The sequence below is a fragment of the Thermobia domestica genome, chromosome 8 (genome assembly GCF_964235325.1).
Source record: "Thermobia domestica chromosome 8, izTheDome1.hap1.1, whole genome shotgun sequence".
Classification (NCBI taxonomy): domain Eukaryota; kingdom Metazoa; phylum Arthropoda; class Insecta; order Zygentoma; family Lepismatidae; genus Thermobia; species Thermobia domestica.
In genome coordinates this window covers 107,228,410-107,256,028 of record NC_137461.1, presented here as the reverse complement: position 1 = coordinate 107,256,028, position 27,619 = coordinate 107,228,410, and the positions used below count along the sequence as shown (strand labels likewise).

General features: G+C 36.2%; 2 protein-coding genes across 4 annotated transcripts in view; one reads left to right on the top strand and one right to left on the bottom strand.

Annotated features, from left to right (window-relative positions):
• Window positions 1-27,619, bottom strand: part of galene (potassium two pore domain channel subfamily K member galene) — a 222,863-nt gene that overhangs the window by 111,639 nt on the left and 83,605 nt on the right. The gene's annotated exons all lie outside the window — the stretch shown is intronic.
• Window positions 1-27,619, top strand: part of LOC145693128 (uncharacterized) — a 37,464-nt gene that overhangs the window by 2,559 nt on the left and 7,286 nt on the right. Inside the window, exon 2 of one of the 2 annotated variants that reach the window (XM_081768856.1) lies at window positions 19,765-20,242. In XM_081768856.1, the coding sequence (XP_081624982.1) occupies window positions 19,765-20,242 (478 nt within the window). Of the gene's footprint in view, window positions 1-19,737; window positions 20,243-27,619 lie in introns of both variants that reach the window. The other variant, XM_081768855.1, reaches the window with a different exon arrangement.

Here is a 27,619-nt window from a genome sequence, read left to right as displayed (position 1 = left end):
CACATCACACCAAAGTAACCTTATGAGAAAAATTGGCGTAATTGAATAATATTAAATGGTGCCCCAAGCGACCTCAAATTGTAAATTCCTTTACAGTACACAACATGAGCCAAAGGTATCTTGTAAGTTTGGAAAGACAATTTTAAGTTAATAAATATATATTATGAAGGTAATAACTATTAAATGATTATAAATACGTTGGAAATAATGTAACGTATGTGTTTATAGTGAAAAGCTACACTAAAACGGTATGTGAAATAGCTTTCTTCTTATTAAAAATTTTGAACCTGCATTCAAGCTGGTGGATTTCAAAATTGCCTTCATGATGGTGGATCCTACTATACAGTTACAGATACGTATTTATACCCCTGTCCAAGATATATTGTCATTCCTTCTATCAGTTCCAAACTTACAAGGTACCTTTGTCTTATATTATACCTAGGGTGCGAAATCCGGGGAGGAGAAAGAAGTGAGAGGAAATTCCACCTCATTTAATACTTTTGGAAGAAAATTTCCCCTGACTAAAATCTTACTGGTCATGAATACAATTTGAAGCTTTAAATTAATTACACATTAGTAATTCATATAGAGAGCTAATTAACATAAATTTCATATGTAGATCTAGTTAATAGTTAACTGAAGCTCTAATCTTACATAGTTTAGTAATCACTGATGTTCAAATATGTGAACTCTCTAAGCCGAAATATTTCAATGAGAAGACGTGTTTTTTTTTAAATTCTGTGTCCCCCCCCCCCCACTTTGACTGTTATGATTTCGCATCCTAATTATACACTGTAGATACATTAAAAATTTTAGATCGCGTGGAGTGCCCTTTAATATTATTGAATTTACTCGATTTTTCTCATGAGTAACCTTGGTGTGATATAAAAACATTTTAGGGGTGAACTAAAAAAAACTCGGAAGTAACAATAAGGACCACCCTATATATATATGCATGCTTTGTGTATGAGCTCTACCTTTGATGAGTTTCTGGCTACGCCACTGACCAATTGTGTTTCCTTTTATCTGAACATTAATCTTGCACATAGCTTTCTTGTTAACAACAATTTCCTAAAAATCAAACAAATGTATAATATTAATTTGTAACAGACGGATTCTAAAAGTGTATTCACTCAACTGGCAATGCTGTTAGCAGCAGATTGTAGCAATGCGGTTGTTTTTCTTTTTTCTTTCTGTGAGAAGAAAAAAGTGAGCTGTCCAAAGATAGAAAAGAAACAGAACTCATCAAAATAGCAAAATGATGTATTTCTTTAAAAAAGAAAAAAAGAAAAAAAAAGAAAAGAAAAAGGAAGAGAAGACAAAATATATATAACTCCCCTGTATTTCAAAATGAGAATAACATTATCGATTTTGCTATTCACCAGCTAATAGCTTTTGTCGTTTGACTCCAAAACTCAGTTGGGCTGTAGAATGAGAAAGATGGCGCTCCATCTCTGATTAATTATAGCTTTTAATGGTCATATATGGGTTTATGGACACAATTGTCCTTTTTAATGGGATTTTTTTGTTTAAACACAGAACGTTCAATATATATTCGTTCCTAAAATAAACTGAGTACGGGTGCTAACAATATACAGTTCTGAGTTAACATAGAATGGAATGAACAGAATAAGCAGTATGTTCAGTGGCGTGTTCAGGGATAAATTTGGGACTGATATGTGTACACTATGTATAACTCATCTGAAATTGAGGCCATTTATGGTTAAAATTAATAATCAGCCTTAGACTTAACACAAATAATTATATAGAATTAGAATAATCTTAAATCCTCCATTTACGGATTGTTTGTGGTAAAAATCTGCAATGAGTTAAAATCAAAACTGTTAGTAGGTCTCCCCCGAATCCATTATAACATGTTAATAAACTATTCCCAACAATGATAATACTTCCCTCTTCGTGATCAAATAAAACTACTAGCACAAATTAATTATCGACATCCTAGAAAAGTTCTTCATATTGATCTTGTCTTGCCAAAACCAAATAACTGTTTATAGAGAATGAAATAAATGAAAGATATTTGCAGCCTTCAATATAACAGCTTCAATATAATTACGACCGCTCTGAATCACGTTTGGGATTTCAATCTGCTGCAGATATGGTTGTAGGCAGGGGTAAAAGTGCGGGGGAATGCGGGGAGACGTCATCCCCCCACTTCCATAAAATATTTGTGGCGTTCCCCCGCTTTCTAAAAAAAATTACAATGGGCTACAATGGGCAAAGATAGGCACAGAGGACGACTTGACGTCATGCGTCCCACTACCTTTTCAGATCCACTTTTATCCCTAGGACTATATTCTGGTCCCCTCTGCGACCATCTTCACCCCTCGAAACTTTGAGTTATCGTTTACATAAATACAGTGTAAGTACAAAAACAGTCCCTGATTTGAAAAGGGCATAACTTTAATACCAAAACTACTTTTCTCCTCAAACTTTCGCAATAGTTGTATAAACTCAAAAAATTTTGGTTGTGTTTATTGAATGGCAAATACGCAATGTGCTCGCAAATTGTTACGTGGGAACTATCGATACGATAATCCAGCTCTAGCCAAATCGTAATTGATGTAACGGAGTTTATAACTGCACTAAAACATTCTTGAAGATCTGGTAATCCTAGTCTATGTCCTTACATAATTCAGAACCCTCATATGCTGCCACTGCATAAATTCTTCCAACATAATTCACTTTCATTAACGATTGATTTCTTTTAGCTTGAGAGGAACAATCAGGAAACGTTAATGAAATAGATACACTTCGTCTCGTTTCAAAATAGCAATAAGCAAGTATTCCAAGTGCGTCCATCCTTATGTTCAAAGGCGTGTCATACCATACAACAGTTCAAAATCGAATTTTTTACTTTCGACTCCCTCTCTGGATTTTTTATTCAATTCCTATATTTTCAGCAACAATATTAGTTATAATGAAAACAAAACATTAATAGATCTCATAGAGTTGAACAGGAAGGTATACACAAGAAAAAAAATATTCATGTGTAGTTTTGAAGAAAATCGGGAAAAACAAGGCTCTGAAAGAATTGCCATTCGTGGTCAACAATAACAGGCTCAAGAACATGCCACTTATTCAAGTGAAAACGATTCCAAAACATATTCCATCACACTTTCCATTATGACGCTAGCCAGGGAACAGTTCATAGTACACAGCATGGTTAATGAGAGATGCCGCGTTCAGCGTACAAGAGAATTCAACCCATCATGTCCAGATTTTGTAAATAACTTTTCAAATGTAAAGAACGGGTTAAACTATCTCATGTACACTCATGTCGAAAATGATTGTCGCATATCTATAACTGTCTTCTTGTAAGAATATAATTTGATAATAATTTTGCAGCGTACTTTTAATACTGATACTATGTGTATAATCGGGAAATGTATATTTGTGGTAAATTTCATAGGAAAAGAATTATAAATACGAAAATTAGAATGAGTAAAACAAAATGTTGCTAAATGGACCAGAAAGTTTTATTTTCGTTTCATTGTTCTTATTTACTGGTCTTTTGACATGAAATTTGCCACATACATGTCTTTGCCGATTATACACATACTAACATTATAAGAAATAGCGGGCGAATTCATTATCAAGTCATATTCCTACAACAACATATTTATAGACAAGCGACAATAATTTTGGTCATGAGTGTACATACTTCAGCATACCGTACAAACTTTGTATCTGTTTTTATCACAACTTTGTTAATCGGACTTTATTCTCTAGTGCTCTGAACGACCCATATCGCATATTTTTTTATTAAAATGCTACGTTTATGTTTGTTCAAATCCCTTTTGACAAGGTAATCTCGGAAACCACAAACTTTAGAAACGTGCCGTTTTTGTTGATCGATTCTAAACTTTGTATGAACTTGCCAATTTTTATTGAAATTTTTAGAAAACGGTACAACGGTTACAAAACGGTTAGAAAACGGCCATTATTTTTCTATTTAACATCCTATTCTGATTGACACATAGAGTGACGTGCCCATGCCCATGCTCCGTCTGTGCCACGACCGTGACCATTCACGCATACCATGTCCTGCCGGGCCGTCCAGTGGCGTAACTAAAGGCTTGGGGGCCCTCCCGTACACAGCGTGGAGCGGGGCCATTTCTCTGCGTCCCACTTTTCGATTTGGGGTTCCCTGATGGCCTGAGGTCCCACGCAATGCGGCGTCTGCGGGGCCCTTATTTACGCCCCTAGTGCCGTCCCATTATTGCTTTCTACTTCCGAACATCCTAAGATGCATTGCAAGAAGGCAAACTTCGTGTCTCTTCGAGTACTTCGAGAAAAGCCAAAGTACCATGGTCGTCGAGCCGTGACCTGGGTAGTTTCTCTTAAAGGCGACATTGTCAAGACACAGCAGGGGAACGGCACAGACCATTTCATGTGAGAATTAATAAAAGAAAGCTCAATGAACTTTCAATGTTAAAGTCTGAAAAAGAATCTTCGTGGTCCACGGCATGGAAGGGGAACGGCATTCTTTAAAGTGAACTATAAATTAACCTTTGAGGGTCATTATGAGCTCATAAGATTAATATTGTCGAAGGCCGTTGCTTGGTTAATATCCTTGTGCTAGGAAACCAGCAGAAAAGCTAACTATAGCGGGTTGACGGACATTGCAGGCGCTTTGCTTTAAACTGAATAATAAAACCAATTTCATGATGGCAACTTCATATACGCTGGTTCTTTCTCAAATTTAAGGCAAGTTTGCGTTGGCCTATCAAACTATTATACTCTCGTATACACTACATTATACTCTATATCCTTGGCTTAAAGCTGTTAACCGAATTTGGTAACAGGATTCGCTCTTTTCATGGAAAATCTGTCTACCCCATTCCCCCTCTCCGCCAAGTGAACTTTGTGGTGGACAAACACCGTGTGCGTGGGTTTTCTCGGGGTTCTCCCGTTTCCTCCCACTTTCTTCATTCCACCATTTCATTCATTATTCATCATCACCGTCTCCTTTAGCCTAACCGGCATAACCGTGGGACGTAAAACTCAAAGATTTCATTTCATTTTTCCCATTCCCCCTCTCAGTAACGAAATGTCTAAAGAGGGAGAGTCAGGTAACCGCTGCCAAGGACCGATTACCATCCACATTCCTTTGCATCACATTGTTTTCTTTACCTACAAAGGACTATAGTCATTTTTTTAGTTTTCTATATAAATGTTTCTTTTTAAATTTTTAGCAATTATTTTAGAGTATGTTGTACATTTCTGTGTTCTGTATTGTGCTAGAACTTTCATTAGAGTGATATGCAGTAAAATATTATGAGTTGTGAATAATCGATTTCTTATTCCGTAAACCTTGACTTTTTCGGTAATTCATTATTCTGTCAGTTCATATTAGATGCAGTTTGCAAGGCTGAACTGTAATAATAATAATAATAATAATAATAATAATAATAATAATAATAATAATAATAATAATAATAATAATAATAATAATAATAATAATAATAATAATAATAATAATAATAATGGTGATGATGATGATGATGATGATGATGATAATGATGATAATAATAATAAGAAACAGGAAAGGTAATTTTGTAATATTGAATATTTCCTGAATCATGGCACGTCTCACCATCAGGGAAGGAGTTTATCATTATTGCTCAAATAACTGACACATGCATCACATATACCAGTATTGTTTCAAAGTGGCCCCTGTTTCTTTCTTCCGAATTGAAAATAAATAAAACACTGAGTTGAAGGTTAAACAAACTCGTCTTTCTCATTCTTCAATAATTTTAGAATCCATAAATACTTTAGTTTTCCATGTTTATGAATCTCTCTCTCTCTCTCTCTTTGTACAGAAGTGCATTCTCTTGTGCTCACGTCGACATTTTTTTTATCTTTCTCAAAAAAGTAAGAACAAGGGAACCTCATAATCTTACATTGATCATGCACTTGTCATACGCTAATCACTCAGTTAGACAGTCATACTGACACACACTTGACTCATTCATCGGATTAAATTCATGTCTCGCTACAGCCAGTTTTCATCTTGACAAAATCCAGCATGGTAAACTATCACTATAGAAGTCTGTTCCCAAATCTTTACTTACACTCACTCATGAGGATGTTACAAGTTGGTTTACGTGAATAAGTCTCTCATAATGTATGTTTTCTTCATTCTTTTATTTAATTACCCCCCACTAATTGTATATGCTCAAGTATTAGCATATGTCTCTAGCACTATTAAGTTATGAGCTACGCACTTTCACCAGAAGCATTAAATTTTTAGTTTACAAAATTAAGTCAAAAGAAAATTAAGTCAACTGATATGAATCGTATATCAACAACATTCTAATTAAATATCTAACTTTGAGCCTCACCCTCACAAGTTATTGGAAGTACGACCGGTTTTACTTCTTCAGACGCACTCTACCCTGGTATATAATTAAGTTAGTGTTTTACTTTGCCTTTGAAATCATCGCGTGTATCATCTTGCAACTTTTTGTCAGGAATTCCCTGTTCTTTGTATAAGTTCTTTATGATTATTTTCTGATTTTTTTTTTTTTGTATGGAACGTGACAAACTTCTATTAAAGAAAAAGAGTTGTGTACATTGCAGGGATGGAAAAAGAACCGGTTCTGACCCGCTTTTGAACCGGTTCAGGCATCTTACTTTTTGAGTCCTTAATAGTAAGGGTTACATGAATAGGATCAAAACTTCGTAGCATCCAAACTGTGTAGGATCCACATTGCGTACGATCCAAGCTGCGTACTATCCAAACTGCGTACGACTGAAACTGAAACCGGCGTAGGATCCAAAACAGGTATGGTCATATGATGGAACAATAAAAAAACAATTATTTTATAATCGCAGAGTATAAAGTAATAATATTTTTTGAAGTTATATAGGGAAAAACCGGCGTAGGATCAAAACTTTATACGACCGAAACTACGTAGCGTCAAAACTTCGAATGATCAAAACTGCGTAGGAACAAAACTGCATAGAATCCAAACTGCGTAGGATCCACACTGCGTAGGATCCAAACAGCGTAAGATCCAAATTGAGTAGGATCCAAACTGTATAGAAACGAAAATGACAAATAAAATAGTGGCAAATATAATTAAATAATCATACAGGGATGTACCCAGGAAGTTTTTCTTGGGGGACTATGACTTATTCAGGAGGGAAGGAAAAGGTAACCGAAAGTCTTGTCTCAGCAGGGGTGTCGTTAAGGGGGAGAAAGGGGGAGCCTCCCCCTCCAAAGTCACCAACTTCTGATCAAGTTGGCAAATGCCTTGTTCAGAAGATTGTCGTTACGTTCAATTGACTTACTTAGCTTAACATTTTCTTAGTTACCTAGCTGCTGTGAATTGTCACTTCTTTTATAGACTTTGCAGGTGGCAAAAATGAAGGTTTATGTAACTAGTCTAGGCTTTTGCTACGTGGGACTTCGTCCCAAATTTACCAATTTCAGAACAAGCTGGCAAATTAAAATGCCTTATTAGCAATATTTACTTAGAAGAATGCCGCTACGTTCAACTGACTTACTTGGCTTAACATTTTCTTAGTTACCTAATTGCTGTGAATTATCACTTCTTTTTTGGACTTGGCAGTTGGCACAGTTGAAGGTTCATGTATTTAGTCTAGGTTTTTGCTAGGTGGGGCTTCGTCCCAAATTTACTAACTTCTGACCAAGTTGGAAAATTAAAATGCGTTGTTGTCAATATTTACTTAAAAGACTACCGTTACTTTCAATTGACTTACTTGGCTTAGCATTTTCTTACGTACCCAGTTGCTGTGATTTTCAATTTCTTTATGAACTTGGTAGTTGGCATACTTGAATGTTTGTGTAATTACGAGTAATCTAGTTTTAAGTAGGTGGGAATTTGTCGCCAGATACAAAATTTCCTCATCCTACGGCCTCGCATCTCATAAGCCTACAAACATACCAAACTTCCTAGTTTTTATTCCGATTTCAATTACAGTACCTAAAATATGAGATTTTATACATCCAAAAAGTCTATTTAAATTACATAGTTTTTTTATTGTCTCTTTAAAGCTATTAAAAATGGAAAATATCCACTTTTGGTAATTTTCCATATAGTTCCAGGAGGCCACAAACTTTGCCAAATTTAATCGTTGTAGTCCTACTGGAAATGCCTAATCATTTTTGGGTGTAGAAAATGTTCCATAAATACCTTGGGATGCTTTAAATTGAAATAACGTGAAATGATTTTCAGTTCCTCATAAAACACAACTAAAGTTTTAAACTATTTTATTTATTTATTAATTTATTTATTTATTGTAATTTTCATAGACAACCCTATCCAGACCCTACAATACCAAATTTTAATTATTTTTTAAATTCCAAGTTTTGGCTCCTGTGGCGTAGTCGCTAACGCTCGCGCCGAAGGCAAGAGAGGTGCCGGGTTCGATTCCCAGTAGGGCCACTAGGTCGAAATGGTGTGCAGCTTTTTCAGGCCAGCCACCCCGAGTGAGGTTTTTCCTGTGTTTTCCTCACTCACACCAGGCAAATGTCGGGATGATACCTCACATATAGGCCCCACACCGCTTCCTTCCCCTCCTCATTCCTTTCTTCCCTTTCCTTCTCCGGATGCTGTGCTCGCCGAGAGACGTCATTCCTCAAACGTGACGGGCTTAAGGCTGTTGATGGCGCTAACGCCATAAAATTGTATAAATATATAACATATAAAACTATATGAACTGACAGAAAATAACGCATACTTCTGGTTAACGTGGAAGCTTCAAATTTGGCATGTTTGTTTGTTTCCGGAAATGACCGACCGAAAAAAGTGCCAAAAATGAACATTTTTAATTTTTAGGAGGTCTAATGGGAAGGAGAAAATTTTCTCCATGTTATTCTTAGGTTTTTTTTTTTTTTTTTTTTTTGGACATAAATTCTTGTGTTTTAGGTACCTAGAATTGGAATTAGAAGTTCAAAGTCGGTATCCTTTCCGATGGCATCATAGGTGTAAATCAACAAAAATTTTTAAAAATTCCAAATTTATTAAGGTTTTATGGGCAACTGAAAAATTGTAGCATTCCGGGACTAACCCACAGGAAAATTCCGAAAAGTGAATATTTTGTGTTTTTAGGGATCTAATGGGAAGGAGAAAATATTCCCCATGTTACTCTTAAGGGAGATGTTTTGGCCACCAAATTATTGGCTACTTCGAGTAGGGCCCCAATGGTAAGCATTCGCATAACTGTAGCATTCTGAGTCTAACTCAGAGGAAAATTCCGAAAAGTGAATATTTTCAGTTTTTAGGGAGTCTAATGGGGAGGAGAAAAAACTCCATGTTATTTAAATGGACGTTTCCTTGAGACATAAAATATCATGATTGAAATGGGAATAGGAATTTAAAATTCGGTATGGTTGTAGGCTCATGAGGTGCGAGGTCGTAGACCAAGCTAAAATGCATTCCCCCTCCCTGTGCTCCTTTGTTTCCAGGTCCATTCGGCTGAACTTGGGCCTCGCTGAAACGATAGTGTTACTAATCGTGGCAGCTACCCCAAATACTATTAATTCGACACTAATATATATTAAGAAGACAAAGAGGCAATCTGACTGACAAAGAGAGTTGAGTTGATTTTGAGTTTAACGTCCCGTTGAGCAGCGAGGCTATATGAGATGTGGACCTACTGATTAAGGTGGAATCCGAACCACATGAGCTCCCGCCGGGAATCGAACCCGGGTCTCCCGCGCCAAAGGCGCACTGACAAAGAGAAAATGGAAATGAAAAGGATAAGAACGAGAAAGGACATAGTAGTGGAACAGGCAGGCAAAGGGGGAGCTATAGTTGTGATGGATAAAGTATGGTATGAAGAAAAACTTCTGAAAGAGATCTGAAAGACGAGACATATGAAGATGTGGCGGAAAAAGGACAAGAAGAAGGGATAAAGAAAAATATTATAGAGGACTGCAAAAAGAAAGGGTTCAAGAAGTTAGTGAGAGAAGAAGGAAAGTTACCTAGGATGGAACGATTTTCAAAAATCCACAAAGAAGTAGTGAAGTTGAGGCCGGTGCTTAACTGCAGGACTAATATGTTAGAACTGTTGGAGAAAAAGCTTAAGAGGATAGCCGAGGCAGTGAGAGAAGGACAAGAAAGTAGGAGAGTAGAGAATACGCAAGAGGTTAAGAGGATGATAGATAAATTAGGAAGAAGAAATGAGAGCACAGTGCTATTTAGTCTGGATGTTAAAAGAGTATGTTCCCGAGCCTTAAGAGAGAAGAAATATTGAGAATAATAGAAGAGAAAATGGGTGAAAAGAGAATAGAAAATTGGGTACAGTAAGAAGGTAAGAAAAGGATTAGAGGCATTGTGGGAGAATGGATACTGTATAATCAGAGACAGGATTGGTAAAATGAAGGAAGGACTTAATATAGGATCTTGTTTGAGTTCAGTACTATCATATATAATAATGAATCGATGGGAGAAGGAGACGATAGAAAGATGAGGAGAAAGACTGCTTCTTTTTTGCCGTTATGTGGACGACTGTTTAGGAATATGGAAGGGAACGAAAAGGTAGCTGGACAAATTCATAATGGGCGTGGAAGATGAAAAGAAAGGGATTAGACTAGAAAATGAAATAGAAGTAGACAAGGAGATAAACTATTTAGATATGAAAATAAAGAAGTCGGAAGGAGGTGAGTTTATTACATCCTGGTACCAAAAAGAGTGTGCAGCGGGAGTGTATTGCCACAAATGAAGTGATGTGGATGAGGATACAAAGAAGAATTTCATAAAAACCATGGAAGAAAGAATAGGAGACCTAAACACAAATGAAGAACAGAGGAAAATAGATTTAAAGAAGTTCTGGACACAACTAAGGAGAAATGGATACAACGAAGAGGATAGGGTCACAAGATACATAGCAAGAGAGAGAAAGAAAGAGGAAGAAGACAAGAACAAAAAATGGTTTGGAATAGAAAGCCTAGGCAAAGAAACAGAGAAGATGCTTCGGAAAGCAGGAATTAGGACGTACAAGAAAGGAGGAAGCAGAATAATTGAACTAATCAGAAGAACCAAGAGAAAAGCAATAGCGGACAAAGATCAAAGGGGAGTAATATGTAGAGTAGGATGTGCGGAGTGTAACAAATTTTACATAGGAGAAACAAAAAAGAAAATCCAAGAAAGGATTAAACAGCACCAGGATGTAAGATTCAAAAGGGACAACAATGAGATATACAAGCATCAGAAAGAGACAAACCACAGGATAGGATGGGAAGGAGCAGAGGTCATAGAAGTAGAGAACAGAACTTTGGTGAGAAAATGGAAGGAAGCCAGGGAGATTATGAAGGCAGGAGACAAGGTGATGAATTGGAATGCAGGATTCTCGATAAATAAAGAGTGGGAAAAGATTCAGCTTAAAGAAGAAGAAATGAAAAGGAAGAAGAAAGAAAGAGAAAAAATAATAAGGAAAATAAGCATAATTAGAGGACGGAATGTATCCAGTGAAAAAAAGTAAACTTTTAATTGGAGACGTGTGCAGTTAAAAAGTTCAAGTGAAAACTACACAAGTGTTACTTTTTAATGAAGGGGCGGAGCCTAATTAAAAGTTGATCTCCGGAGACTATATAAGTGATGACCAACTCCCAACCAGCTAGAAAGAGTGGAAGTCTGATGAAGACACAGTTATTGTGTTGAAACTGTTACGTGATAGTGTTTTTTTTTTTTACATATTATCACATAGCCTTGCTTAGTGTGTTATTGTGTATTAGTACGAAATGGAAACAAGACCTGATAGAAAATATATATATATATATATATATATATATATATCTTATATATATATATATATATATATATATATATATATATATATATATATATACATATATATATATATCTTATATATATATATATATATATATATATATATATATATATATATATATATATATATATATATGTGTGTGTGTGTGTGTTTGTGTGTGTGTATGTGTATGTGTATGTATGTATGTATGTGTGTGTTTGCATGTGCTTGTAAGTTAAAGAGATTTCTTGGAAAACTCGATTTCCGTACCCCAGAATTCAAACATTTTTAAAGAATGACACTGGCGAATACGGCTTGTCTAGGAACTGTTTAGTGACATATTTTGGTTTGAAATATAGTACATGACAGGCAATTGGTGTTTATTCCAAGAAAAAAAAAATACCAATTTTAAAGTACCAAAGTACTTGGTCGAAAACATTTGGGGGGGCCCGTGTCCCCTGGGCTCTCTCCTTCCTACTCCCCTGCATAAACTTTACAAGATTGGGAAGACATATTCTTATTTATATTGTTTTTGAGTATGTATCTATGACTAGTATCTGTCATTTATTTATATCTACAAGTCTTGGCCTATATTGTATCATGGTATTAAAATAGTAATTGTTTGCCAATTGTATGTTACATAAAGGAAACGATTATAACACAAAAAGTGTACTGATGGAATGAATGGATAATGAAAAAATGGTAATGCAACAATTCCTCTTAGTTCATCAAATAAAAAACATACAGAAATTTGGTATGAGTTTACTCTTTACTTTTACCACACTAACACAAGAATAACACTTATATTTGACTAATGATACATAACTTGTATATTACAAACAAAAAATTACAATATATTGTCTTCTTCCTTCTCTTCTACGATTAGTGCCGACTTTGAAAAGATTCATCGCCCCTATTTGTGCTCAAGCAGTATTCGTTAACAACAACTGTACAATGTTCTCTGAAAGGATTTGATGCTAGAATAGTTAACAAGCATTACCTCCGTACAAAACATAACAAATAAATATCGGCAGGGGGACATTTTCTCATGTACTACTCGATACCACCAAATTAACAGTGTTGCCAACCCAACACGAAGTTATTTGTTTTCAAACGGCACTACGTCAGGTTATTACAAATTTTAAATTTACATTTAAAACAAAAACAAACAATACCACACTTGTTGTTCTGTCTTGCAAACTAAAGAATCTACAGCATCAGAAACATTCCAAAATATCCAAATTTTATAGGCGTCTACAAGAGTAATAACCAGGGGTGTAGCCACAGAGGGCCCTCCCCAAGTGATTTCCTTGTCCCCTCAAATGACCAGCTTTTAAAATATCATCGTAAGATTACCTCACTTCAATCACTTAAAAATAACAAAGTTTACATATAATTAATAATTTACGGTTAAAAAGTATGGAAAAATACAATTTTACCATACCGATCGAAAAAATAGTATGGTATATCTTCCTTATACCGATCAGAAAATAGTATGGTATACTTTTTTCTTGACAGCAGACTACACAATTTACTGTGATTTATATTTGACAGTTTGAAGACAAACATTTTAACAAGGTACTATAAATACTACCATAAAACAATGGTACTAAACTGATTTGTAAGTAGGCCTGCATTACATTTTTTTATACGCTGTAACTAGTGTTAAAACAAACATATTTATATCAGATAGAAAATTTCGTGAAAAACAAAGTTATTCGGTTTTTCAGTTTGAACTTCAGTTAATCGGTAATTTTCAATTTATTTTTACATGTTACCATTCCCCTTAGGAGTACTAATTGGGACTGAATTTGGGTTTAAACGGCATCGGAAGTGTCACTGTTCATATCAGCCAACCCGAAAACTATAGATTTGACATTAATATTGGTCATTTTCGATCATTTTTATATATCTTCCCCTTCGATCATTTTTATATATCATTTTTATATATTTTTATATATATATGTGTATATAATATGTATAATATATATAATGAAAGTAACTACATTTGTAAGTTAATTCTTGAACCATCCGACCGATCTCAATCAAATTTTCAACATAGATGAGGTTCGGTGCTGGGATGCTTTTTATCGCTTCACTTTGAAGGTGCATTTTGAAGAGAAGGGGAAGATATCCGACGAATTAGGTTTTTAATATCTTTTGGTCTGCAAATCATGGATCGTTCCGTCGCGGAAAATACTATTTCACGAAAAAGTGTTTCTTCTGATTCACATGCGAAATCTCTTAGAAGAAAAGAGTGGATAATGATTAGAATCAAAAGTTTTAAATAATATTCTCAGAAATAGCGATACGAGTGGGAATGCGAAGAAATTTTAAAGCAGTGGTTATGTTCGGCCGCATTTCATTACTCTTTTGTTTTGTATCTGGCAACGCTGGACGATTGATAGTTTTTTATAAGTGCCAATGTGGCGTATGTGACTGCATAGTGTGTAGTTGCTTATGCATAGCAATTATTGTATTTAGTTGTGTGTTTACCAGTGTTGGGTAAGTTACTTGTAAAAATGTAACGCGTTACAAGTTACTTTACTTTCTCATAAAATGTAACGCGTTACTAACGCGTTACTTGCCCAAAAAAGTAACTGTTACTTTACTTCGAAAGTAACGCGTTACTAACGCGTTACTTTTAGGTCGGAAACTTTGAATATGTGAAAAAATCTTATTACTTCAATTTTCCGTACTACTATTACTGCTGCTATTTTTATCATTATTATTATTATTATTATTTTATTATTATTATTATTATTATTATTATTATTATTATTATTATTATTATTATTATTATTATTATTATTATTATTATTATTATTATTATTATTGCACGTTCTGAATTGCTTTATGTAAATGCAAGGACAAATTTTTACTTGACAGCTATATGAATATTTTAATATTTTCATGTAACATTGACTAAAATGCCATACTGCGTTACTCTTAGGGATGGGCTACGGTGATGAGACGTACTGATTTTCGCAGTACAGTACTGTTTTTCAAAGAGCTGTCCTGCGTGTTGCGAAGACGCCTAGAAAGTCGAGAAATATCCTTCTTTTAAAAGTTCTGCGAAATGTCCAAAGTTAATTTATTTGCAATATCTTAATGTTTCATTCTTTATTCACGTTTTGAATCAAAGGCACTCTTTTCCTGAATGATGAACCGCTGTGTTTTTTAACACTCCTCAAAAGACTAGGGATGGAGAACAATCAACAAACCATTTTTTTTTTTTTACAATACATTCATTGCTTTTACTGAGAAGGGCTTGTTGAGATATCGGTAAGGTAGGAAAGTTTATTTTTCAACTTATGTCAATGATGATCAAGTTAAGTACCTGTAGAAGTTCCCTTGTGCCGGTCTAAATTTTCTCTCATTTCTTAAAATAATACCACGCTTGGAAAATCTTTTTTTTTTTTTTAACCCAACACGAAGTTTCACTGTATGTTCATAAAATAAATCATTTTGTCATTCATCAAAGCACCTGGAGTTTTGTTGAATTCCTGGAATACTTTAGTTCAGTGCTGCTTCTTTTTTAAAAAATGTTGATTAACTTAAGGTTAACATTAAATGAAATAAGGATATGCGTATTGCCGACGCAGTAAACTACCATATACTATTATACCTGTGTCTTACTTTACGTTTGTTAGAATCTGGTCACTGTAGGATGGGCGAGTTTTTTTGAAACTCGATTCGACTAGAAACAGACATCTTTGAGCTCGACTCGAGAACTCAGATCGAGAAATTTCCTCCAGCTCGACTCGAATTTCGAAGGTCGAGTTTCAAGTGGAATCGAGCCAAATCTGGTGTGTAGTTTCGAGTACTCTCTTCAAGTATCTTACATAGACAATATAGGTTATTAATGATACTATTACTATTATTATTATTATTATTATTATTATTATTATTATTATTATTATTATTATTATTATTATTATTATTATTATTATTATTATTATTATTATTATTAATTATAACAACACTGTGTTTAAACATGAAAGGTAGGCGGTTTGTATTTGAATACTAAAAAGCTAGTTGATTGCCAACCTCGGTGTGAAGTCTAGGAGTCAAGGACATTGTTCACGAGCTTCTCAATTTGGGTTGAGGGTCTAGGTTGAGTATTCGGCCTCGAGTCAAACATTGTTAAAAGTTATAGGGCACTGGCCAAATATCTTCAAAATTGCTCGGCCCAGGTTTAGAATTGTCAACGACTTGAGCAGCTTGACGAAGTGAGCCGAGTCAACACCTCACCCAACCGAGTCGGCTAGAGCCTTTGGCCCAGATGAGCCGAACCGAGCAAATGGCTCATCCCAACCAAGCCAGCTCGAGCCGATGGTTCACCCCAAGAGAGCCGGCTCGAGCTATCGGCTCAGTTGAGCCGAGCCGGTCTCGATATTGAGACGAGAAGAGATGCGAGCAGTGTCCCCTCTCGTGAGGAACACTAAAAGTATTCCATATTACTGCTTAGCTTACATTTCTCATGGCTTTCGCTTTCGAGTGGAATCAGCCCATTATTTCAAAACGAGTTAAAACGAGTGAAACATTTATCAAACTCAACTCGACTCGAAACTAGACGCCAAAAACAGTGAGTCGGCTCGGAACTAGACTCAAGAATATTACCTTCGACTCAACTCAAAACTCGACTTGAATCTGAGTCGAGTTTTAGCTCGACTCTTACCCATCAATATGCGTTAGAAAAATTGATTGCTTATTATTCTTTTGCTAAACTAATTATATAATAATAACAATGTTGTTATGTAATATTGAAAATACAGAATATTGAGAAACATTACACTACAACTAATAAAATGAGAATCAAAACTTGCAAGTAATTCTAAAATCGATACATGCTTTTTAAAGCTAGTTGTTCCAAACTCTATAATCCACGGGACTCTAGGATCCGCAAACTGAAAGAACTCCAATATTACAAATCATCAACAAACTATTTTCTAGTAATAAAGTGGGCCTGCTCATCAGAACATAGTTTATTTACATTAACCCCTTACTCTATATCGTTAATTATGGTACCCTAGTTGTTGACAAAATTTCCCGCCGGGGCACCACTTTACTTTTAAATTCTGTCCACCATCATCTTGAGCTTTTAAGAAGAAGTATCTTTCAAATGTTCGAACGGTAAAATATTTTTGTTCTCCATCTTTATAAAAACAACACCAATCAAAGTAAAATAGACTATCGGTACAATTGCACTCGTAGTTCACTCAGTGAATGAATTGGAGCTGTCAAAATCTATGACAAAACTTTCCAGGTGCTTGCAATCAGTACACGTGATTTCCCTGAGGCTGTCCTCATCTTCGAAAAACAGCAAGTGGTACTATGATCTTATATGATTCTTTGAGTGCCGGTGCCTGACTGTCGGTCAGTGACATCGTTCATGCTCCATTCCGAGAAATTCACTTACAGGAAAGAAACGTTTGTTTCCGAAAAATAATATACATATATTGTAGTTACTCATCCGAAATGTAACGCGAAAAAAGTAACGCAAACTAGGTACGTTACTTAAAAATTTGTAACGCGTTACCGTTACAGTTACTTTGGGAAAAATGTAACGCGTTACTAGGAAACGTTACTGAAAAAGTAACGCGTTACAAGTAACGCGTTACTTGCGTTACGTTACTTCCCAACACTGGTGTTTACAATATAATAAATAGTATATTGTGCAACGAACTTTGTGTTGAAAATAATACAGTCCACGAACAGGTTACGATCACTAACAACTAACTCCAGAAAAGCGTGTGTCGTAAATGCAATGCTGCTATATCCACAAAATGGAGCTTTATTGTATTGTAACACACAGGGCTCCTCACCAGTCGTGCTGGTGTCTAGTGCGTTTTCGAATCCCTTTTGTGTGATTCAATTTATATAGGCTCGTAACTTTCCAAAATAACGGATATATATAAGTCCAGAAAAGGTCGATGTTATTTCTCTAGACCCTGTTTTAACTGCATCTTCCGCAGCACTTTCTCCTTGCAAATTACCACTGACCTAAATGATGGGTGCGATCTTCTTTGGGAAACGACAGTAGTTTTGGAAAATTAGGATTGGTTAATAAAACAACCTTATGGGGTTAAAATATTATTATGGGTCTACCATTTTCTAATACTTGGATTTGTTGGCGAAAAACGCTACAAATATATTCATAATAATATTATCATTTTGTAATAAAAAGTTATACCATTAAAAATAGTTTCTTTCTATTGTAATAGCCCCCAAAATAATCAAAATTGGTGGTAAAAGAAAAATCAAAAATTGTTATATAACAAAGGAGGAGGGGTTCGGCCTTGCGTTACGAAGTGTCACAAGAGGATAACGTATGCTACATAGGCACTGCCCTTAGATGTTACATCATGCCGTTGGAGGATGTCTAACATCTAACAGTTTTCCGTATATCACATGCATATACTTATGTTACCTTCGTCAGCTATATGTTATATACGTCCATTGGTATGTGAGATCTTGACCGCCTACATTGTTTCATGCGGAAAGTACGTATAGATTGAACACTTATACAGAAAGTATTATAAAACATGCGTTTTCAGTTATACGTCTGCTGTACGTTAAATCCAAAAACTACAGGAATTACGCATGTAACCTATCTTTATAAGTACGTCACCTACAATTTTTTCTCAGTGTATGCAGTGTCGATTCTACGCAGTTTGGATAGTACGCAGTTTGGATCCTACGTAGTTTGGATTCTACGCAGTTTTGACCCTACGCAGTTTTGATCCTACGCAGTTTCGGTCATTATTGAGACCACGAATATAACCCTAATTGATAGCTGGACAGGTTAAACAAATTAAAGAGATAATAAAATTTTTTTTTGAGCGCATGATTAAAACTTAAATTATTTCAGGGCAATGGTGTAGGACCAAAACTGCGTAGGATCCAAACTGCATAGAATCGAAACTGCGTAGGATCCAAACTGCGTAGGATCCAAACAGGTTTTGAGCTGAATATTTTGTTCCTACCCAGTTTGGATCCTACGCCACATTTCCAATAGTAAGGCACTGGGCTACATGACCAAACAACATACAGTTTCTTCAGTGCATGTGTCTTAGGGTTTGATTTCATATGTCTTAAAGTTTATTTATTATTATTTTATTGTATTGATCTGTGTAGCAAGGATATATGAGGGATTATTTTAAAACACAAGTCGCAAATTTTTAGCCACGAAAACGAATTAATGAAAAAAATAGCGTTGGAACTCGATACTTCGTAAGTTGCTTGCTGGTTGAAGCTCTTCGGTTGATTTATTTCCTAAAGTTCTATCAATGATCAGAGTTATAATGACTATTTGCTATATTTTTTCATCTGTTTTCCAAGGAAGTTTAGCCGCTTTGCTCGAATTTTAGCTTTTAAAAACCTACCTAATTCAAAAAATACGTTCGTTACTTCTAGGTTTTATAGATTTTTGTTTAGAGAAAAGGGGCTTGAAATTAATTACACTGAAGCCTGTCTATGTTGATCACCATTGGTTTCAGGTATCCAACTTTTAAGCACAAGTCAATAAATTTGTCCGAACTGGATTACCAAATGTTTTGAAATGTAGATTATGAATAGAAAGACACAATGGCGTCAATCTGCTTATAAACTCGCGTTGAAGATCGCGTAGGTTTCCAACACACAGAGGTAAATTAATATTAGCAGCGTAAGAAAAAGGTTGTTTGAATGTTGTCCAAGTTCCAAAATGGACGGATGACCAATTTATCGAGTAATAAGTTATGCATGACTTATGGGTAAATGAAAGTTCCTTAAATATTAGGCCACTTTAGGCGGATGTCTAAATTTGAGAGGTAGCCAAGTTAATATCTTATTAAATCAGGCTATTTTTTTATTTCTGAGATTACCAATTGTATATATATATATATATATATATATATATATATATATATATATATATATATATATATATATATATATATATATATATATATATATTGCCCTTTGCAGAATTCGTTTACTCTTCTTCTCCATCAGTTGTTTGTTGTTGGTGACAGCCGATGAGAGGCGTGATAGACTTTTCCATGAGCTGTATCATCGAGAGAAGCGAGATACTTCATCTAGTTCCAGTTCCAGTTCTTCCAGTGACTTTGACCGACCAGGGGGTGGAGGAGGAGGAGGATATGGGGATGGCGATGGATTTGGAGGAGGCGGTGGAGGGAACGGATATGGAGGAGGTGGTGGAGGAAACGGATTTGGAGGTGGTGGTGGAGGAAATGGATTTGGAGGAAATGGACCGGGAGGAAATGGATTTAATGGGAATGGGAATGGTTTTGGAGGAAATCCGAACGTTGCACTTGTTAGATACAAGAGAAGTGTTGCTGACTCGGAGAACAATACTAATGATGCAGATGAAAGATTCAGTGTTAGTTCCAAGAGATCATCGAGCCAGCGTTCCAGTAGCGAAAGCGACAGTGACAGTGATAGCAGCTCCAGTTTTGAATCATTTGATCCGGTAAGTTCTTCAACCTAATCTGTTATTATTATTTTACAAAATAGAGGTTTGCTTGTATGCCTTCTATTGTTAAATCCGTCAAATTTATCATGTAAGTTAAAATTTAGAATCATAACATTTCAAAACTAGGGTTCATTTTTATTAAAATTATAGAACTTTAGTTTTTCTAGATAACTATGCAGCTATACTTCATTGTAAACCTGAAATTCACCATCATCAATTCTGTCTCAAGCGGAGAAATGAACAAATAAAATATAAAATCACTTTTACGTGCTATGATTATGTCTTGTAGGATAAAAAAGAAGAGTAATTAATGAAAGTAAATGATTGTGAAAGGTAGGGTATATTGATAAAATGGGAATGTTGGAGGAAATTGAAGAATTCTGAGAAAATTCACAGCCCAATGTTGTTCATCATAAACTTACTTGGCCTGTAATCGAACTATGAACCTCATATATCCGAAATGAGCGTGTTCCCACAAATAATGATAATGCTTTGCGTCAGCGTTATAGATACACTTATGAAACGATTTTGTGGAGAATCTATATATACATATTTCGAAAAAGAAAGTATAAAAGACGATTAAATGAGTTTGAAATAATGGATTGGACTGGATTAGCCTGGAAATCAGGAGGAAATTTGCAAAATATTGAATCTAAAATTTCGTGTGAAATTATCACGAACAGGGATGGAGTGGGTAGTGTGATTCAACGTGGCACACCACTCGATGTGACCCACTCTGACCCACCGACCACAGTCACACTTTAACCCAACGAACCACCGAACCACTCTGCTCAGTGTATCGTAGACAGTATCTTCTGAACACTGGTGGAATTTGTCTACATTTTACTTTCGAGGTCTGCATTATTCTTCCTTTTTACTTGTTTTTATTTACTTGCCTGGGATGTTTTTATTTACTTGCCTTGAAGGTTAGCCCCCTCAGCTCAAGGCAGCTTCGCGAGGCTTGGTTGTAGAAAGAACCCCTAGTCCAGTGCGACCTCGGGAAGGATAGGTGTACCCCTAGTCCAGTGCGACCTCAGGGTGGTGTAGGTGATCTGATCAGTTGGGCAACTGATGCTGGGTCCCTCGGTTCTCCGCCTTTTATCTGTCCTCTTCGGATCCTTCCATGAGGTCCGTCTTCTTTCGGCGTTCCTCGGTGTCTTTCGTGTCGGCTTCTTGTCTGCTAGGTTGTTTATAATCAATAGCACGTGTTGTATTGGCATGTGCTCTTGTCGTGATGTGGGGATCCTTACAATATCTAAATGAAAAAAAGAACTTCAGGCACTTTTGGATATTAATATTGTAATTGTAATAATAGCAATATGACTTACTACTTGACTTTTGAGACACAGTATAATTTTATACTTTTTTTTTACGATAGTCTACTTTACCTTATTCGAGACTCAAATTTCATCCTATTTGACACTGAAAAGTATCTGTAATTCAACAAGGAAATAATTATATTCATTCAAAGGTATTCTGCCTTTATTGGCAGGTCACTTGCCGCAGTTGAGAAGCTTCCATGCTCCACGGTCCTCCGCTACCCTCTTCGTCGTCGCGTATGATCTTTCTCTTTTAATATCATCCATTAATTGTAGTCTCCTTCGCCCCCTCCCTCTATTTCCCGCCACCATACCCTCTAGGACGTCCCTCATGATACAATCTCTTCTTAGGCAATGTCCCAACCAGTTTCTCTTCCTCTTCCTAATAATATCTAAAAGTGTTCTTTTCTCACCCACCATTTCTAACACTCTCTCATTCGTTTCCCGCTCGACCCAACTAATTCTTTCATCCTTCTCCACACCCACATTTCGAAGGCTTCCACTTGATTTTCATCACTTTTACGTAATGTCCACGTTTCCGCCCCATACAGTACAACACTCCACACGAAGCATTTTATGAGTCTTTTTCTCAACTCTTTGTTCAAGGTCCCACAACACAGACTTTTCTTTCTTTTAAAGGCTTCTTTCGCCATTCCTATCCTTGCTTTTATTTCACGTTCGCACTTCATGTTATTACTAAGAATACTGCCCAGATATCGAAAACTATTCCGTCTATTGGTGATTTCCATGTTTATCTTCTCTTGTGCTGATTGAACCAAGTGTTCCCAATTACTAGTGAATTCTGTCTACAGAAATTCACCAGTCCCTCTCCCCTTTCATTTCTTTCGCCTAAACCATATTTGCCTACGATACTACCTTCCTGTTTTTCTCCCACAACTGCATTGAAATCTCCCATTAGAATTATGCATGCACCCTTCTTCACCCTATCTATAATTTCTTCTATTTTCTCATAATTTTCCTCTACTTCTTCAGTTGCATGCGAAGTCGTCGGTGCATATGTTTGTATCACAGCTAGATCCTTCGTTTTCCCTTTAAATCTTAACATCATAACTCTATCATCAATAAATTCTACTTTCACTACCTTCTCCTTTAAGCGCTTTCCAAGAATTATTCCTACACCATTATGACCGCCCCTTTCATTACCTGAGTAAAACATTCTATATCCTTCGCTGTTCAATACCCCATTACCTTCCCATCTAACTTCACACACGCTTACCAGATCTAAATTATTTTGTTTTATTTCTTCTTTAAGATTTTCTAATTTTCCTCCCTGTAACATAGTACGTACGTTCCATGTCCCTATCCTAAACCTTTTGCTCTTCCCTGTCTTTCTTTCTCTGTCTGTCTTCCCCCCATTATTACTTCCTCGTCCAATAGTCCTTCCCAAGCCATCCCCCTCCCGGAGATCCGAATGGGGGGATATTTTACCTCCGGAACTACATTTTGACCTGCGAAAGACCATTGTTCATATGTTCTCTTTTTGCTGCCAGCAAACTAGGGAAAATAGAGTGGTGGTTTCCCGTTGCCTTCCATCCCGCATCCAACCGTTAAAGTCACTCTGACCACGCCTGGGACTAATGTCCAAGTTGCCGTACCAATCACTATGATTTCCGCCAATTTGGCTACTGGAGAACTGCTGCCTTCTCCCAGAACTCTCTTCGTCTGGCTACTCCATTTAGACCAATTCGGTAGGGGTGGTCCTTCTGGTAGTGAACTACCACCGACACAGCTCTAAATTTCACTGTAGCACGCAATCCTGCCCTCCCGACACATAAGTGTCTTCGTACCTTAAGGTGGTGTTTATCGGGGAGGATTGCGTGCTAATAATTGTATATTATAATTAAATTGGAATTCATCGTAATATGGCTCATGACGACAAACATTTTATATCGTAAAGGTCAGATTCACCGGTATTATAACAGAGCGGTGCTTGATCGATTGACGCTAGAAATTCAAACTCCGATTAGTGAGAATTTTACAGCCTTGTTTTATTACAAGTGTAAACATTTTAGTCAGTGGAGAGGAGGGTCAGAGTTAATGACGATGGGTTTTGGTGGGTCAGAATGGGTCGCGCTCGGTGGTGGGTCATGGTTGTTTAGGATCAGAGTGGGTCACGGTGGGTCAGTGACTTATGGGTCAATTTTTCATTCACCCACGCCATCCTGATCATGAAGTCACAAAGCCACCTATCAATCGGCTATGTAAATTAGTAGATATATTCTTTAAAAAATGATCGTTAATTTCTTGAGTATATGGACGAGAAAAGAATAATATTAGGATAATTCAACATAGCATTTAATGAAGAAAATAACCAAAGATGAGACATATACCAATTGATAGACCATGTCGAGCTGAACAAAATGATATGAAGGAGTGTAAAATCAAAGAAAGCTCTTTTTTTAAAAAAGAAGAAGATAGAAATTGATTATGTACAATAACCACTGAAACTGATACTAAAATATGTTGCTAGCAACACAGCAGCACATATTATGGTTAATGAGACAAAGCTCAAAATTATAATTACCTTTTAAACCTGAATTTTTCTTGAAATAAAATATTGTCCAAAAATATTATACTATTACATACACGTACAAGGTAACCAAATAAATATTGCCTTGTTTGAGTCGAATTAAGCATGCGCTCACAGAGAGGAAACGAAATGATACACGTGCCTGCCACGCAATCGGGAGTTAGTCTGGCCATTGATTTTCAGCAATACAAGCACGTTGCCCACATACAGCAGTCCAGTGTCAAAGAGGAATGGAGATATCGAAGCAGTTTGTTCGCTTGTGCTTATTGTATGTCTTTAAAGTAGGCCTGGCAGTTGCCGTATCAAGTCGACGCATATGCCAGGCATCTGGGGAGAATGCCTGAACGAACACACTGCCAGGCATTGGTTCCAAAAATTCCGTTCGGGAGATGAAAACCTTTCGGATGAGCATTACAGTGGATAACCAATGTGTTGGATAACGAGACCCTGAAAGCAGCTATCGAGGAGGACAGTGGTGTAACGTATGATGAACTTTGCAGAAAGGTACCACGTTTTCGCTGAAACAGTCAGGCTGCAACTGCATGAGATAAGAAGGTCATATAAGTTAAGCTAGTGGGTACCCCACACTTTGTCGGCAGCCAACAGGAAATAATGAGTGACAGCTCCTGTTTATCCTTCCTTACTCAGAACCTGAACACATCCATCTTTGATTGCTTGATCACTGGTGACGAAAAGTAGTTCCTCTATGACACTCCCAATCATACCAGACATTGGTTGTCGCCACGTAACCCTTTCCTTACAACGGTAGACCTATGTTGCATGTTGTATATTTCATTATTATGTTGTACTATTATCTATCTGTACTGATCTTAGGAATAAGATCAGAGGTACATGGAACAAAAATATATTATTTCGTTCCTTTCCCGTGGTTCTTAATAAATATTACTTGAGCCACAATATATATAAAAGAACATTAGAACGTAAATATTATTTATTTTTAACTTCGGTTAGTGTTCAGGATACAAACTTTTAAGTACCGGCGGGAGCTCATGTGGTTCGGATTCCACGTTAATCAGTAGGTCCACGTCTCATATAGCCTCGCTGCTGAAAGGGACGCTAAACTGAAATTCAACTCAACAAACTTTTAAGTCCTTTAACATCAATTGTTCTGAGGACTTCCTAATCTTCTACCTATCATCTTTTTATTTATTTTATTCAATACCGTAACTAAGGAAAGAGAATAATAATTAATAAATTACAATTTCCTTTTCTTCCTTTACAAAATCTACTCCGTTATTGCACCTCTGATCTTATTCCTAAGATCAGTACAGATACATAATAGTACAACATAATAATGAAATATACAACATACAACATACCGTTGTATCCTCACACCTCAAAACTACTTCTGCATACACGAAAGTTTATGCTCTCTGTATTGTGGAATTGTTGGCAAGTGCTGCAGTACGAGCTTCTTTCACCTGGTCATACCATCGCTACTGATCTCTACTAAACAGTTGCAAAGGGTGCATTGTGCATTGCGGAAGAAGGAGCTAGCATTGGTGAATCGCAATGGTGTGCTATTTCTGCACGACAGTGCCAAGTCACATATGACGAAGAGGACCCGGAGACCCTTCAGCAATTTGGCTGGGAGTCACTGTGCCAATCACCATATTTATCGAACTTTGCGCCAACAGATTACCACCTATTTCATTTCCTCGACAATTACCTCCATGGGAGATCCTTCGAAAATCAGGGACACTTGAGGAACGCCCTCACCGACTTATTTGCATCCACGACTGCCGAATTTGATCCCTATAGTATTGTGCAAGCTGCAAGAACGTCGGAAAAATGGTGATGGATTCTGATGGAGATCACTTCGAAACCTAAAGGTACGTGCTGTCTACTGTATTGCTCTTTGTTTATTACTGCTCTAGAAAGGCAAGAACCTCTTTGGTTACCTTGTATATTTGGACAATATTTTATATTTTATTTCAAGAGATAGGTTATTGGGATTTGGAGATAGGGTCAGATTAGATCAGTTGATACTTTTTATAACAGTTATCAGATCCACTTGAAAAATGTGGCATGCTCAAGGATAAATTCTCAGGTGTACATTTCGAGAAAATCGAGAAACACCAATTTTCATGGTGCGAAAGGTAAGACATTCGTTGACAATGTGATTCAGTTGATGGCTTTTATTCTTTTGCGCTAAGAGGAATGTGAATTCGGACAGGGGTAAAATTTTGAGTTAAACCAAAGAATTTTCAGATGGATGTAAGGAAACTATAAGAAATTGTGGTAGCATTGCATGCACCTTATAGACTATCCATAATCGTTATCAGAAATGTCGTATCGTATCGTATCGTAAGTGGTGCAGTATTGGCAATTTGGAAGGAACTTCTTTGCTTTAAAATAACAATATATATCACGATTTTATACAGAGGTTAATGGGCTTCTGGTTTTGAAATATTCAGGCGCCTATGATAGTCTGTTCTTCCACCACCGGTGGTATTCTGTGACAATTAGCACTCTTGGTGATTGTATGAAAGCGCACTTTTCACTGGAGAAGCATTCTCTGTAAGTATACAATAAATAGTATTTTATTCCAGTCCTGCTGGGACGCTTTCCAAAAGCCGGTAATTTTATGCGTTTTACGAGAAGAAAATTGTTTTTTCACAAGTACAAAAGCACAGTAGTTCACTAGACTTCTGCACTATAACACACGCAATGCCTTCCAAATTTCTTATACATTGCTTAAGGACTTGTTTCTGGATTTATCCCAGAAAGCTCAATCTTAGTCTGGATTCACGTTCCTCAAATTCTCACTGTGCAATAGGTTTATTATTCACGGTCATTACAAGTTACAACTTTGGCAATTGTTACACTTTCGGCTACAAAATCTATTTTCCGATTTTTCAAAACATGTTTTACATGTTGAAAAGCATTCTTTGTCAGCTAAATGTCAAACTCCTTTTCCCTTCACTAATTCCTCTACTGTCTTCGTCATTAATACTTTCAATCCTACTGTAGTTCCGGAACGACAGGCTGTAAACTTACGTTAAATCCGAGTGTCGTTCGGGAACGACACGTCCATTTAAAATTTAAAATAAATTTAAAATTTTAAATGAATTTTGTACGCTCTTTTATTTGAGAAAGTAATTTTGAGTGCTTTGTAAATTATCTATTGACGAATCTGATATAAGAATGCCTTTCAGTCATTGTAGAAATAGAACTAAAAAGGTGTATCATTATTATTCATAATACTCAAGCATTATTACTTTGCAGTAAACAAAGTTATTGTTTGCAATGATTTTTCAAGTAGCTCTTGTTCGGAAACTGGTATCTTCTAGTAGATTGGTACTTTTTCTTTTATTTCTGAAAGTTTCAACCCTTTAGAGTAAAAACTTAAGAAGATATGGTTTTTAAAAATAACCCTTATTTTCTCCAGGACACAGGACTTTGTCAATTTAAATACCCCTAGGATTGAAAGTGTTAATATCAAGGCTCTGCACATGGCTTTTTCCATAAAGTTGTAAAACC